Here is a 16,535-nt window from a genome sequence, read left to right as displayed (position 1 = left end):
TTCCCCACTTCTCAAGAAATGCAAATTAACATGGTTCCACTTTGGTTATTTCTCCATTTATTGTGCACTGGCGTCATAGAGGAATTAAGCACATCTTTGTAACCAGTTTCCTCTACTGTTTTTCAGGATGTAGCAAACCAAAAGTTAGGCAGATTCGTAAGGAGAGTGGGGAAGGTGTTCCCTTATTCCCAAGAACCTCTTTCCCATCTTGGCTTATTTTCTGAGGCATATAATACAATAGAACTAAATCTTCAAGAGGCCCTACCTGTATTTTTTCCCTACTGTTCCATTTTACTCAAATTCAGACTGGACTGTTTTGCCCTTCTGGGAGCGTTTAGGAAAAGCTATAAGTTAATGAGAGGATACAAAGAAGAAACAAAGCATATCTGTACCCTGATAATGAGAAAATAATGTCCTTTGTTTTCAGTATTGTGAGAGGAAAAATAGTGTTGCAATACCCATGTATTAATCCAGATCGCATATCAAGCAGCAATGTGTTATATGGCCTCTTTCCTTCTGAAAAGGGGAGTGCTTCTGAAAGACCAACGAGTCTTTTTCATGTACTATTTTCTAAGTGGGGAAAATATGCTAAAAAGTGTATCTCACAGGAATGTTATCTCTTTAAGTGAACAGGCAGTTACACACGTTGGAAGCCCACTTAACATTAGAAAGGTACACATCTATTTAGTAGTAGTAGAACACTGGAACCTAATATAACTTGCCTCTCATCATCTCCTTTCATCTGAAAATCCCAAAGCACTCTTTAAGAAAAGCTTCTTGATGAAACTTGCTGGTATTGTTGTTAATAGCCATTCTGCAGGGGGGTAAACATAGCGCAGTTTAAGTGTTGCTGCATTTGCTGCAGAGGTGCAGGTTTCTTTGGCTGCATCAGCAAAGACTTGCCCTTTCCATTGCTGTGAATTCATGAAAAGGAAAGCATGGGCAGTTTGCCTGGTGGGAAGAGAGTGCATGAAGTCAGTTGGGCCGTTTATAAGGCCATGGTTGGTTATTGGGGCATTTGTCAGGTGTTTGTTGCTTGAAGAGGTTTATCTTTTGGGATAGAGACCCTTACAAGATGTTCTTACAATGGGGAGTTCAGCTCTAGTGCTGCCTTTTCTCAGGCATGTTGGTTTGTCATACTCTGTAATATTTGGTGTGACTTATATGGACAAGACTATCCAGGACTGTTACAGTAATTGGTTTTTCTTCTAAAATGTTAACTTCAGTCCTAAAGTTAAACCAGTCTCATAGTTTCTAAAAACAAAAACGAGATCTGGGTTGTAGGTTGTGCAATGCAATTTTTTTTTTCCCCCTCCCATTTTCTTTTGAGGCATTCCTTATTCTTGCTCTGATCGATCATGATAGTTCCTGTATTTCTGTATTGATTATCTCTTCTAAGTTAAATACAGGTGTTGACTAATCTCCCCAGCATTCATGTGAGGCAAATAATGAAATCAGATACAAAAATTAATCGTTGTTTCCCAGGGCCAGGCAATGAGTCATTTTGAGTAGCTGGGACTGGATCATGGGTGTTACCGTCATCCAGCACCATGTTCCTCTCAGCCAGGCATCCTTCCGACACTGAAGGGAGTAGCCAGGTGAGCGCAGCTTCAGTAAAGATGGTTGTAAATGATGAGTTAGCCAAGATTGAAGAGTAAAGATTTTTCCAAGGATGTTGTAATACAGCTGTGGAGTCTCCTCCAGTTAAGGCTCTGGCGAATGACGTTTGCATAGCAACAGGTCAGCAGGGACACAAAGTGGGGAAATGTACCAACCCTTCCCATGACTGGGTTACAGTCATGCTTTAGTCTGGCCCTGTGGATTTCCTTCTTTGCTTTCTTGAGGCTTTCCCATCAAAGTTTGCAAAATCTAAGTTTGCAAAAAAAGGTACGAGGAAAAGTATGTTTTGGGGTGACCCCTTCTCAAAAAGGCTTTATTAGTAATAATTTTCACAAAATTCATAATGAAAAATTATCTGTATGTTTTCCATAGCTAAAACTGTACTTGTTTTTATTATAAGCGGATGTGCAAATTCACTTCTGCACTTGGTTTTCAGTTGTAGCATCTTTTGGTTAGCTGCTTTGTGACTGTACACTATTGCTTTTCAGTGGGTCAAGTATCTAAGCCTTGCACTGCAAACAAAGGCATTTGAAAGGAAGTTAATCTTGCACTGATCTTTGTTTAATATCAAACACATCAGGCTTGTGTTGCATTTTTTTCTGAACTGGTAAACTATAAAATTCTGAATAGTGAAAAATTTGCGGTGCACAGCTTCTTTCCCTTAAAAAGAGGTGGAAGTCATTGAGGGGAAAGTCTGAGCTGAGTTGAACTGTGCAAGAGATTTTTACTGTGTTGATTTCCATGGCTTACCTTTCAGCCTCTGAAATCACACTGTGGGGAGGGAAAAAAGCTGTGTCATTTTCATGGCAGCATGTGCTGTATTAGCCATAGACTACCACACCTGTTAAGTAAAGAATATCACTATATAGCAGTTCACAAGGCTGCTTATATCTTGAAATGCTATGTAAATATAGCCTTCCTTAATCACCGGCTTCTTGAATATATTAAATCTCTTCAAATTTCTCCCTGCATACTGGTATTAAAAAATCATGACAAGCAAAACCTCTTGAAACTTTATTGGTGCTGGTTTAAGCAAGGCAATTCGTTCCTTAACACACAAAGATCAAGTAAAGTAATTCTTTAGCGCTTTGTTATTCCTGCAGTTGGCAAGCTTTCCCCAAAGGATGGCATTTTCCTTGAAATAATTATGAAAGAAAGCTAAAGTAATCCTGACCTAGACATGGCAATGACTTGCCAATCGTGGGTAAACGTAGAGGTCTTTAGCTCAACTTTTAAAATCGGGGACTGGGGTCCGCCTAAAACAACACCACAATCTGAGGTTGTCCCCTTTTGTGTTCTCTGCCTGGTTGCCCTTTCTCTGGCTCTTGGAGAGCCCTGTTCCTCCCTGGCCTGTCAGGATTGGGCCTTGGTGAAGAAAGCTGATCCTGTCAGTCTCACGCTCACCTATTGGTGATGACTCTTCACCCTGAAAATGGGTGAAAGTGTACCTCAGCATTCTGCAAGGAAGGGTGGGAGTAAGATGCCTTTAGTAAGTGTAACAGCATAGCCTCAAAACCTTGTTTTTTACTGTTGGTAGTTTCCATGGAGCTATGAAAACAAAATCAGAGAAAAAAAGCCAGACCAAGTCACTGCTGCCAGCTGTTGGTATAAAATGGTATATATAAAGTGAGTAATCAGCTCATTGTTCTATATATGGTTATGGATATATGAGAGCTTCAGTGCTTGAGACAGCAGCATGTTTTCGTTTTCTGTGCTTCACATCTGTGCCAAGATCAGTGGAGTCCTTCTGAGGTCTCACTGGAAAGGTGGTATCAGTCCCTGTGATCAGTTATGTGTGTCATAGATGCAATGTTTGCTGCGTACCCACAGGCTGGGACTCTGAGCAACCGGACAGGGCTTTCTCAGGCCCTTTGAGTTCAAACAGTCTCAACCACATGAGAGCTAGAGTCATTTTTAATTGACTTCACCAATTTGCTGTTCTGATTCTTGGTGTGTAAATGGATATGCTGGATCAGATGATTTGTCCATCTGGTACAGCATCCCTGTCTCTTAAGGTGTTGAATATTGCAACAGCAGGATAAATTTTAGGCTTTGGTAACAATGTCTAACAACAAGGATGCCAAATGGTGTTTCCCGTGCTTACTAACGCACTTGTGAAAATTTTCCTTGTTGAACCTGTTCTGGACATGGCTTCTGGTGTCCACTCAGGTGAAAGCCAGTGCCAAGGGAGTAGGCTTTTGCAAACTGGAGTGTGGTCATACTGCCTTGCCCAGCAAAGCAACCTGAGAAGTAGCTGCCGGCACTAGGTCTGCTGGTCTAGATTTCAAAGTAAGCCTTTAGACACACACTATAAATTTGACCCACCTAATCCAGCAGAAGGCAGTTGAGAAGAACTGACATTGCAAAATAAAAACATTATGGGTTTTAATCTCTTCCTGTTTTGTAACATTAGTTTTTTAGGAGTGCAGTGGGCTTTAAAAATCTCTCCGGTTGGATGATCCCAGTCTCTTTAAAATGTCTCGGCAAACTCCCTGTCCATGCACTGTTGCATGATTTACATTGTCCCTGCGCCTGTTGGCAGAGGAGAGCAATTTCTCTGAGGCAGGATTTGAACAACCGGCTACATACCAAGTGCACTGAGTCAGTGCCAGTAAATTTGTAAGTCCTGAATCACCATGAGCTCTTCAGAGACACTTCACTACAATACATGTGCCTCTTCAAACATGAAAGTTAAGTTCTCTTAATTACTCAGTGCCTGTGTCAACTTTAATTCAAGATTTTGTTTCATTCATTCCACCTGAGGCCATGTCTTCGCTGCAGAAGAAATTGTACCTTTTGCCTGGGCCGGCTATCTCGGGGTAACATAAGAACAAGGTGACTTCCCTGGAGAGGCTGCTAATTGAAGCAGTTATTCAGACCTATTCCCCCTTCTTTTACCAGCTCCATCAAGATACAAATTACAAGTGCTTATGATTTTGGTTATGATACTTCCCTTATGGTTTTAGGTTAAAAATGCTGAAAAAGTCTACAAGTGTTCCTTGTACTAAGGCACAGGCTTTGTGTATTTAAATCTGTTCTCTCTGCTTTTCTGCTGATCTTACAGCTGTACCACATTTTCGTGCAAACTGATCTTTTTATTTGCTTTCATAGGCAATGTCTCAACTGTAGAAAAGGATATAAGTGAAAAATGTTTCAATTCTACAGGAGATTAGAGGGGTTATTTATTACGCTATTTCTTCAAGATTGTCAGAAGAAAAATAGCAATGTCTTAAAAACATTGAGAACTTTTTAGTTTTGACATTTTTTACCTTTTCCAATTTGTAGAACCCTAAGATTTTTCCAGTGAACCACTGCTAATTGAAGTCTATGGAAAATAGACTTGTGATTTGCCTCGCTACTTTAGATGCAAACTACAGATCACCCTGAAAACTATTGCTGTAACCTGTTCCATCAATAAATAGATAAACTGGATTTATGAAAAGGAATCAAGGTCCTGATGATATTAATGGGATCAAAAAGAGATTTTTTCAAATGCGAACAGAGGCCTTTCTGCATCTCAAAGCGACTCACTGTGTCTGGCCTGTGTCAGTGGGGCACTATACTCTGATGACAAAGCCACTGATAAATCCAGTATGTTTCAGCTGTGTGTGCTTTGGTGGATGTACTTTTTTTTTTTTCCTTGCTGTTACATTTGCTGAGGGAGCATGATCTAACCCAAAAGCATGTGGAAATTAAATTGAAGTGGGCATATGTGTGCATCATGCCTAACAACTGAAGTTAGACTATTCCTAGTAAAACTTTGCTTTTTTTTCTCCTTCCTCCCCTCCCCCCCCCCAGGTTTTTGCTGAGCCCTCCATCAGTCTGTTCGCTCTGGAATGCTGCAAGGGCAGAGAGCTGCACTTCAGTGAACCCATCAATTCTGTTTTGAATGAGGACCTTCATTTTTACACTCAGTCTGTATGGGTGAAAAGTGGATTGTAAGTATGGAAGAAATATTCTTGTCAGTTTTGCATTATAGGAGCTAAATACTGAGGATGCATTTTCTCCCAATTACTGCCTTTTTTTCATAGGATGTGTTTTATGTTCTAACTTCTATTTTAAGACAATATAAAATCCTAAAATGTGGTTGAATGCTAGACCCTCTTTTTGTATCAGGACTCAAAATGAACAAAAAATCCAGGCAGAGGGTGTATTTTCCCCTGTAAGAATCATCCTTTTATCCCTATAGAGTAATAAACAACAGAGCCCATTGTTCAAGCCAGGAACCAAAAGTAAATAAGTTTTGATTGCTGACTTACAAAGACAGGTAGAGTAAACTTGGACTGCCTTTATTAACTGGCTGCAAAATAGCAGCTATAAACTGCAGTGATCCAACTTAAACTACTGTGGTGGTTCAGTGAAGCTTGCTTGACGTGCTGATCAGCTGCCAAAGAGGCAGCAACTTCTGAGAGAAGCTTGGGGCAGATCTGACAGCTGGAACAGTAATTTGCTTCTGTTGTTAGTTTAACCTGCCTTCATGAGTCTGAATACACACCCAGGGTCTTTTGTGAAAACCATTTTACATCTGCAGAAGTGACCTTCTAACCTCTTCCGCATCTCCCCCTTTCACCTTTTTGGAGAAGCTCCCCAAGTATTCTGTCTTGGCTAGGTTTTCAGCCTCCACATCCACAGCAACAACAAATAATTTGCAGAGTCTCATCCTGCAACTGACTGGAAACTGCTATTCTTCTCATGCAACACGTTTCCTGTGTTTATTTTTAACCTTTTTCCCACCTTTCTCACACAGACAAGGCTGTAATTTTCTTGAGAGGTTTTACAGAATGACACAAAACCATGCAAAATTTGAACTAATTGGGCAATGAGTTAGTGTAGACTGTTCACAGCTTAGGTGTATCTCTGTTGTGATTCTTATGATGAATTTTTCAAACGCATCAAGTCTGTTACTACCTGGAAGTCAAAACCTTCTATGGATACGAGTGATAACACTGCTGAGCGCTCCTCTGATTTTTTGAGGTTGGTACAAAGGCTAAGCTTGACCTAGCTAATGCTCCAGAGCACTGTGGACTGTTTTCTTTCAGGAATTTCACACAAGTGTTTTGAAAGGTTGGTTAAGGATTGAACCTCCCTTTCTTTAAGAGCAGTCAGTAGCTGTTGACTTAAGCTGTGGGCCCATAGTGAATATAAGCTTCCCCACAGAGCTTTGTCAATTCACTATAAACTCTAGTCCCTAATATCTGTGCCACTTCCATCCTGAGCCCTTGCTGAAAATACATAATGATCATCTGCTGCTGTTGTCTTGAGGTGCCCCAGGTGAGAGTGCTAAGCAGCTGCCCTTTGAGGCTGAGAACAGCATATGTGCATTCCTTGTGATCTGTGCTAGTTTAGAGGAGGAAAGGCCTTCTTCAGGAGAAACACCTGACATTTCTGGTGGGAGTGTGTACACCTTCATGCCTCTGTGGAGGTGTTAGAGTCTGAAGTGTGTCCTGTTGGGGAATGTCTCTTTATGACCTTCCTCTGCCCTCTCATCAGGGGTGTGACACTGGAAATTAAATCATTTTGCTTGTGCAGCTGGCTGTAAAGAAAGGATGATGGCTTTGGGACCACATAGTAGAAAAGCATGGGAGAGTGAGCACAACTGTCCAGCCCCTTCTCTATTCTGAGTATCCAAGCCAGGTTAGCCAGTTCCCTGTCTCTGGGAAGGGTCAGGGCAGAATGGCTAGACTCTGAGCTCCTTGTGATGCTCCCCAGGAAACAGACCTCCACAGCCTGTCCCCATCCCACACTGCAGATAGGTAGCTTAAAGGCTGAGGGTGGCAGGTGATTGTGGGAAGTCTGTGGGATGTCCTAGAGGGTTTATCTGCCTTATCTGTGATCAAGAGTTCAGGAAGGTGGATTTAGAGGTTTTTTGGCTCCTTGCCGCAAAGCCTACTGTGAGCTTTAGACAATGACAAAGATTTATGTACCTATACCAATGGCATCGTGCTGCCAGGCTTAGGTACTCGGATCCTTCCTGAGCCAACTGACCACCTCAGTCAGAAATGGCATAAGCGTGGACTGTGGCTTGGCGAAGGGGGCTGGGGTTGAGATGGTCCAGGGTGTGGGAAAGATGGCACAGCGGAGGCTGCTGGTCTCCCTGAAAGCCGAGATGTGTTTTGTCTGTGTTGCTGAATGCCAGAAGCCCACCCTGGCTTCAGATGGTTATTACTGTAACAGTCCTTCCCCTCTCTGTTTCCTATAAATGTCTGCTTTGGCAACAGAAACTACATTTCCAGTGAGACTGATGCTCTGAGAACAACGTTAACAGTGAATTCTCAGTAACTTCACAGAAGGCATTGCAAGAAAAAAGTCAGGAATGTGCTAGAAATATAAGGAACACATAGTGGTGGTCAGGCTGCTGTGAATACCTGTTAGTCAGGAGGTATGGGACTTAATTTGAAGAAACGGTGATACAGCCTCGTTACAAGGCAGTTCACAGTTGGCACATGTTAGCCTCCATGGAGTCCTAAGCAAGGCTGGCTGTCAGTTTCACCAAATTATGCACAATGGGGAAAAGTAAATTACAGGTGCTGTGAGTACTGTTTATGGATGTTTTCTCACTGACTTAAGAGTGCAGCCATCCCTCCTGCTCTTGGCAGCTGACCTGTAAAACAGGTAATGTGGGGAAACCAGTATTTGCTTTGTGTTCAGATGAGTTAATGAGCCAAGCATTTAGGATTCACTGTGCACAGCAATGTCCTATTGATATAAACAAAACCAATCTGTGATCCTGAGGCTGCCTTTATAAGCAGCAGCACATTATCTACTGAGCAGATGTCTAGATAACAAGGGATATATATGTGCTGATGCTTTAACTCTGTGTTAACAAAGTACTTATTCAGCCATGTCCATGGCTCAGATATGTTCACTACAGGAAAGTCTGTCACAGCAATGTATAGGTTTTGGAGTAAATATTTTGTATGTGTTTTCAGACAAGTGGAACAGCTACAGAAAGCTTTAACTGTAACAAAAGAAAACATTGGACAAGATCCTCTCATAATTAATATGTACAAGCAGGCAAAGCTGCACGTAGTGCAGTCTGGTGGGTGGCTTACTAGTTTCCTAATGCATGCCTACTGAAACAATGTATTATTCCCATCTGGGTTCATGCAGAGGTTCTCAGATTTGTGTGAAAAATTTGGGTGGGGCAGGGAGTGGAATTTACAAGTTTTAGGCAGACAAACAGAAAACAGGTCTTAAAGCACTGAAATGGATGGTATTATGCGGCATGGTAATACAGGTTTGATATTAGCACTACTGTGGACAGGTTTGGGGGCTTTCAAGAGCACAGTCCTGAACACAAGCCTGTAGTTTAGTTTTGCTATGGTTAACGTGTAGTCTTTTTTTTGTATCCAGGTGGATTGCGTATGAAGGATGTAATTTTTTAGGAAAGCAGATTCTGCTGGAGCCCAGTGAGATTTCAAACTGGAATGAACACAGTGGCTGGAAAGTAATTGGCTCCCTTCGTCCTATGAAGCAGGTAGTGTAACAGTGTACAAGGACAATTTTATTTTTTTTTTGGACAGGTATTAGTTCACAAGTATCAGCTCTACCACTAAGTATAATGGTGTGCATTGTACTCCTTAAATCAGGCCAAATGATGACAGCCAGAAGGACCTACTGGAAGATTACTGAAGCAGAAAATTCTTCCAGTGGCAGTTATTGGGCTCCTAAAGTGAAAGAATTCCTAGTTTCTTGGAGCCAAGTTTTGTTTTTCTGAATGGCTCATTAGCATGTTCTGTAGATGCTCTATTTTTACTTCTTTGCTATACAACAATAATAATGAGAAAACCAATTCTATATTGGTTTGTTTCATAATTAACATAAATGGAAGCAAGAACAAATGTTACTGTGCTGTAGCCTGGATTTCCAAAAGAAGCAACATTTATGCAGTCCCACCAGGCTTTCACTCTCTGCCTCACCCCAAGTAATGCCAATTTCAATCTCATTCAAAGATTCAGGTCTCAAAACCACAAAGTTCTTAGGAGCTTTATGAAAGGTAGGTAGAGAAGCAAGACTGAGATAAATGCCCCTCATTCAAGGAAAAGCAGGTACAATTGTGCTCCTCTGCCTTTCTAAGACGCATCACGTAATTGGTGACACACATAAGCCTGAAACCAGTCAAAGCACATGTTGCCGTATGCCCAGCCACGCAGCTGTGGGAGGGCAGCATCTGGGCAGATAGGCAAAGGACAGGGAGAGTGGCAAGGAATGTAAGCAGTAACTCCGCTGGAAAAGAGTTTTTTGTTAGCTCTGCTTCTCACAAAAGAAATTGTTTCCGCTTAGTGACAAATGCTGCTTTATTTTTAAACACTAGATTCAACTGGGGAAATGTTGCAGTGAACAAAAATAATCATCCCTAGCATTAGTTATGCATTATCTGCCCCCACCCCCCAGTGATTTGTTAGTCCAAGTTGACAGCTCCATGAAGTGCTAACCAAAGGATCCCATTTTGGCTCTGTTTTTGCAAATAGTAATGAAAATAATTTTTGCTGATCTTAAAAACACAATTCTCTTCAGCCAGCAATCTGAAGAGCTTTTGTATCTGGTAGCATCCTTTTTTACACTGCAACAGTGAGTAGAGTTATAAAGGCCTAGTTCAGCTACTTTGCTGGGACTTGGGCATTTGGGGTTTGTGTGATTATTTTTTTGGTTTTGTTTTGTTTTAAACCCTGCAAACTGAGGGCTTCCTTGAGTTTGTGCAGTCAGCTGCCTGTGCTTGACAATTCTGTGGGCATGTGGTCATTTTTTTTGAGGCTGGAATAATACTACAAACCTGCATCACTTCATATTTCTTCCTTCTGGCTCCATTACAAATTACAAAAACAGTCAAGTTTGCCAGTGTTAAGAGGTAGTGCAAGAAAAAGTGAAACATTTGAAACTTATGCAAAATGAGATACACAAATTTTGCTCAGTGACTTCATAATACGATCCCTTTCTTGTAAAGAATAACTATACTAATATACTAATATACATTAGTTTATGGATGCTTGGTGGGAGAGAGGCTTTTTTGTACCTTAAGGTTTGCCTTAATGTGGGGAAAAAAGGAGATTCAAAGCTCCCGGAAGAAAAACATGCTTGAGCTGGGGTTCTAGCAGAGCTGCCCTTTATTTGCGCCACCATGGGTGACTAATAGAGCAAAAGCTGGATTCCTGTAGTAGCCCTACAAAATCTCTTCTTTTTTTGAATAAACAGGGATGCCAAGCCAGTACTCTGTTTTCCATGTTCAAAAGTCATGGTGTAACTTCTCTGCCATATATTCCAGTTAGTGGGGGTTGAAGTTGCTGGATATATGACTCAGTAAGTTTTGTGTCCTGAGAATAAGCAGCTTTTGGATTACAGCCCATTTACTGGCCTTGGAATGAGTGAAATGTGCTGAACTAGAGATATTTGCGTATCATAGAAATTAGTTCTATAGGCATAAATACATTTAAAAAAAACCCCATAACTATCTACCATTGCTGCTTACAGCTGTCTATCTGCCTGTGAAAAACACTGCTGCTTTACATGCATTATTTGTTTCCAACAAAAAATTGGAGTTTCATCCTCATCTGAAACTGGAAATGGAACGTATACTTTAAAAAACTGATATAAAATGGACAAGAGGCATTCTCACATATACTTTCTTAATCTCTGTGGTGTTAACTATCTTCCTTCACACTATTTCAGCCAGCAGTGTACCTCAGAGTGAAGAACCGAGCCCAAGGTAAGTATCTGACAGTCACTGGAAGCCTAGCAGATGTAAGAGCAACATCAGTATGTGCGTCCCCATATAATGGCAAGAATACCCAGATCTGGCACTACTGTCGTGGACTCTTCAAATCCAAGGTGAGTTTCCAGATGCTGGAAGTGGGTGGGTTCTATCACCTGCTGTCCTTTCACCTTCACTTCTTGCTTTTACTGTAGGCTAGCATTAACACCAGGATAGCTTTTGGCCTCCCCCATGCATCTTAAATCAAAACTCTTACAACCTACCTCCTCCTACTATGTAGAGACAGATTTGATCTGTCTGCTTTGGCACGTTGGGCTACTTTCACATCTGTCTAATGTGACTGATGTTCCTGGAAGTAGAAACCTGGTTTTGTCTAAAGTTGCAAGTTCATTACCTCTAAAGAGTCAGGAGTTTCTCTGAAAAGTAATATGCAAAGAAAGTAAGTGATTTTGTATTAATGCTGCACTTGATAGTCTGTTATTAATATAAAAAGCTGATGTTTTAACATAAGAAACACCTGAAGTAACAAAGACCACCAGCTTTGATCAAGCAACTGGTCAATTGCTGAATAATCTGTTACTAGCTTGCTTGCCAGGCTTGTTGCCCACTATAGCACGATTACTGCAATATGCTCGGTGCCTGAAACAGAAACAAGTCAGACACAAAGCTGTGGCTTTGTGGCCTGGATCTCACTTCTCTTCTTGTTTCTTAGGCTAACAATGCCTGTCTGGATGTCATTGGTGGCAGAGATGTGCCTGGGGCCAAAGTCGCGCTCTGGGCAGAACATGGGAAGGACAGGCAAAAGTGGAAACTCAGTGAGGATGGAACCATCAGTTCATACCTCAGCGACCAACTGGTGCTTGACATTAAAGGTATTTAAGAAAAAAAAAAAAAGACAACAAAAAACAACCAAACCTCACATGTTCCAAGTGCATTTTTTGATCGAGGTTAATTGCTGTATTCCAGCTCTTTATGTACTTAAGGTTAAATACTGAATCCTATCCTTCCTGTTAGGTTTATATCCAGTTGCTTGACAGTGGGACAAGAAACAGCAGGGCTGGGGGGGGTAACCTTACTCTTTTGATCCCAGAGGTTTATTTTGATCAGATCAACTATTGTACTTCAGGGAGTTCAGTAGTGCTGATGGCAAGAAATGCAAGTTACAGAAGACAAAATGGTGAAGGAAAAGTGATCCACGGAATAGGTGTGGCTCAAAAAGAGAAAAGTGCTCACTCCTAATGTTTTCAGGCTGGTTAAAATATTGGGTCTGGCTGAGATGGAGTTAATACTCCCCATAGCAGCCCTCGTAGCACTGTGCTCTGCATCAGTAGCTAGAAAGGTGTTGATAACACACCAGCGTTTTGGCTACTGCTGAGCAGTGCTGGCACAGCATCAAGGCTGTCTCTCCAACACTTTTTGCCACCCCCCCCCAACGGCAGGCTGGGGCAGGACAAGATCTTGGGAGAGGACATAACCAGGACAGCTGACCTAAACTAACCAAACAGATATTCCATACCATATGACATCAGCTCATAAAAGCTAAGTAAAGGGAGACGGAAGGGGGGGCATTTTTGTCTTCTGGAGCAACCACTGCACGTACTGAAGCCCTGCTTCCCAGGAAGTGGCCAGACATTGCCTGCTGATGGGAAGTAGAGAATAACATCATTTGGTTTTCTTTGCTTTCGTGCATGACCTTTGCTTTCACTTTATTAAACTGTCCTTATCTTGACCCACGAACCTTTTGTTATATTTTCTCCCCCCTGTCCAGCTGAGAAGGGGAAGTGATAGAGCAGCTTTGGTGGGCACCTGGCATCCAGCCAGGGTCAACCCACCACATTGTCATTCCTCAAATCCTAGTCCTTCTAATTAGCCATCCTGGTAGAACTGCCTCACTGGCAAATGCCTGTTCCTCACAAGCCATTTGTTCAAGCCCTGCTGCTGGCCCTAGGGTTTTATCCCTAGGGAGAGGTGGTGGGGTGGTGGCTGGTTATGAGGCTGGGGGCTCTACCCTGCTGTCTTCTCAGATGAAAGGTCTAAGTTAATTGATAGCCTAACAGCCCTGCAGGGCTTACAGACCAGGGTAATGGCACATCCCACAGGTGAAGCTGTCAGCCTTTTCAATGAATTTCCTTCTGGCTGTTACACATCTGACCTCTGTGGCTCAAACTTACTGATAATGAATTCTCAGCCCTGTGATGTTGAACTAATAGACCATTCCTGGCCTCCAGATCTAAGGAGTTTAACCACCATTACTAATTCGTAAATAGTTACTACAAAGCTATTAAATGCAACTGGTGATACTGATGGCAACTCCGACAGTATCAGAGAGCTGTGTTGCCTAGGTTACTGCAAAATATAATGTTGAAGGCTGGGGTGGTGAGATAGCACTTCATAGCTCTTTAGAACATTTATTTCTTTTAGTGGATTTTTATTTATGGTATAATGTTAAAAAATGCACTGTCACTTCTATGCCACATGTATTCAAAGGAGAGAAATTTTAAGGACTTCCTAAGTTTGTGGTTGAAATGGATATTCTACACCAACTAATCTTACGTGTATCTGTGAATCTGTGTATTTCTACTATAGCAATATGTGCCTTAAAGTCCAGACACACAGCGGGAGCTCAGTATCTGCCAAAAGCAAAATCTCTTTAGAGGTGCTGTTTCTGTGCACATTTGCACCAGTTTGTGGTATGCTCTGCTTCCTAACTAATGGAGCTCCTCAGGCCCTAAGCTGACAAGTGAATGTTTGAAGGAGACAAATGTACAGAGGCGGAGGGGGAGACACCAGCCCTCTACCTCATGGAATTTCTATTTTTCAGCTAATTTTCCTACTTGGTCACACTTCTTAAAGATTATGCATAGACTTTTCTGAGCATTTCTTATAAAAATTTTTCCTTCGTGATTTTGTTTTGTTTTTAAGGGGGAAATTATTATGACAAGAATCACATCATTATGAATCAGCCAATAGACAACAGACGTTCACAAAAATGGGATATTGAAATATTGTGAGTAAAACCCATCACACAGATGGACCTCATGTGGATTATTAACAGCTAGAGGGGGAAAAAACTACTGAAGTCACACACCACTGGAACCTTAAGAAGCAACTCCTCTCTACTTGCCTTCATACCAAGCACCAACTCTTAAAACAACTGAATCTTGCACAAATGGAAGATGGGAAGCTGATTCTTTAGAGACCGCTCCTATGAAAGTCACTATTACTCTTCATCTGAAGTATTAGAAGTAAATGCAAAGGCTAGACATCAGTTTTGCAGGATATGAACTACAAGACAATATGGGGGGGGCTCTTTAGAAATGTTGTCTTCACCTTCCTCTCAAACTGACAGAAGCTCACTGAAGAATGAATGCACTTGATGAGCCTGAAGGAGGTTGAGTGGGACTTTTATGTCCTAAGTGAAACTATTTAGGCTCCAAGCGATCCTGAAGCTCAAATCATATCTTGCTAAAATATGATTTATTTTGTTCAAAAAGACAACTCTGAATTGGAATCACCAGCTCAGCATGTGAAATGAGGCAATAGCAAAAGCCTGACTTTCACCCCCCTAATGTTACTGGTAGGCCATTGTCTCCATTTGTTTTAATGGTACCAAATTTCCAGATTCAGGAACTGGGTTTGCTGACCCCATGGCCGGTTTCCAGGTTGTCACTGAAGATCACCTTTAGCACAGAGCCCTGTATGCATGTATCAAAAGAGAATACAGTCCTGGGTCAGGCTAGACTTCTACAAGGGCTAGCTGCATTTAGAGCAGTAATGATTTTAACTCCACCTGTATTTTGTTTTGATGTATATAGATTAATTTAATACAATGTAATCTGGTCTTGAAACCATGTCTTCCTTTAGAAAACCATTCTCCCTAGTATGTATTTTCAAAGGTGCTAGCAGCCTGCATTTCAACACTTGCCTAACGGTAAAAGAACAGCATAACTGTGGCTCATCTCATCAACAACATGTACATCTTGGGCCAAAGGATAAGGACTTCAGCTAATGGTCTGGACCTTGGCCTGCTGGTGCTCTTCTCAATTTCAGCACTATGCAACCAGCCTACTAGCTAGCACTTGAGGCAGATAGAGCCAAGTACCTTACTGGACTGCAGTTGTTGCAGGCTTTAAAAGCATGTTCCTGGCTCAACACTGAAAATTACAGAAGGAACTGCAGACAGTTGTAGGGCTGTGAACAACTGACATGGAAGAGAAGTCCCTTAGGTCACTGGTAACTTCATTTGATTTCAGCATCACTAAATTAATCTACTTCATTGAAAATGTAATATTTTTCTTCCTTATTTGTATATTCAGGGTATGTATTTCTATAACTATTTAAAGAGGTTTAGGTTTGCTAAAGATGATATTTTAGTTTCCAAAAGCTGTAACTATTCCAGTTGTGCATTCAAACAGGATTAATCCCCAAACAAATAAAATCACATAACCCTAAGTTTGCCACAGAAGTAAAATATATGGATGTCTATTTTTGTATGAAATGGAGTTCTATATAGTTCTATATAGTACTATTTAAAAAAAAAACTACCTACTTGCACTTACTCTTTTACATTCTAAAATTATCATAAATCTGCTGTTTAAATCTTCAAATATATGTATATATTTTTCCAAATAAAGCACTACTTTAGATTTTTTTATGTAAGCCAGTATATCAAGTGTGCTACATGTGACTTGCTTTCCATATGAAATTTTAAAAGCCTGTGTAAAAAGTTCTAGTCTTTTAAACCTAGAATGACTAAATCATATTTGGTGTGTCAGTGTTACGTAACGAAGCAAAGCAGGCTTTTGTACTTAAGAGATCTTGAATGTGAAATGCTAAGCATGTATATTTTACTTGTATAAAACTTGGTTTTTTTAGGAGGAACATTTTGCTTGCTCATTTCTTTTTAAACAAACTAAATACAACAAGCACACTCCTGTAAAATATTTCCTTTCAAAGAAAGGGATAACTATATTAAATAGGTGACTGCGCTGTTACATTAGTTTGCATATTAAACATCAATGTTCAAGTATTAAAATAACTGCACTACTCCCATCAAAACCTACTCAAGGGAGGATTGAAGATACAGATTCCACTTCCAGGTTTGGGTTACTTTCACATTAAATATTGGTGCTGGGAGAGGTAGAGGTTAAATACTATTGTTTGTTTATTCCAGTGGTGGCAGCATCTGAGAGGAAAGGAGGGTTTT

At 41.0% G+C, this 16,535-nt stretch overlaps 1 protein-coding gene across 1 annotated transcript in view; it reads left to right on the top strand.

Annotated features, from left to right (window-relative positions):
• CRYBG3 (crystallin beta-gamma domain containing 3) overlaps positions 1 to 15,851 on the top strand; it is a 98,587-nt gene extending 82,736 nt beyond the window's left edge. Inside the window, exons 18-22 of the mRNA XM_069785478.1 lie at positions 5,419 to 5,558; positions 8,974 to 9,097; positions 11,287 to 11,445; positions 12,042 to 12,201; positions 14,252 to 15,851. Of these exons, the coding sequence (XP_069641579.1) occupies positions 5,419 to 5,558; positions 8,974 to 9,097; positions 11,287 to 11,445; positions 12,042 to 12,201; positions 14,252 to 14,340 (672 nt within the window). The 3' untranslated portion in view covers positions 14,341 to 15,851. The remainder of the gene's footprint in view (positions 1 to 5,418; positions 5,559 to 8,973; positions 9,098 to 11,286; positions 11,446 to 12,041; positions 12,202 to 14,251) is intronic.
• Positions 15,852 to 16,535: the final 684 nt, after the last annotated feature.

This window comes from Haliaeetus albicilla, chromosome 6 (assembly GCF_947461875.1).
Source record: "Haliaeetus albicilla chromosome 6, bHalAlb1.1, whole genome shotgun sequence".
NCBI classification, from domain to species: domain Eukaryota; kingdom Metazoa; phylum Chordata; class Aves; order Accipitriformes; family Accipitridae; genus Haliaeetus; species Haliaeetus albicilla.
The sequence above is the reverse complement of the archived record's forward strand: the minus strand, read 5'-3'. Positions and strand labels throughout refer to the sequence as shown.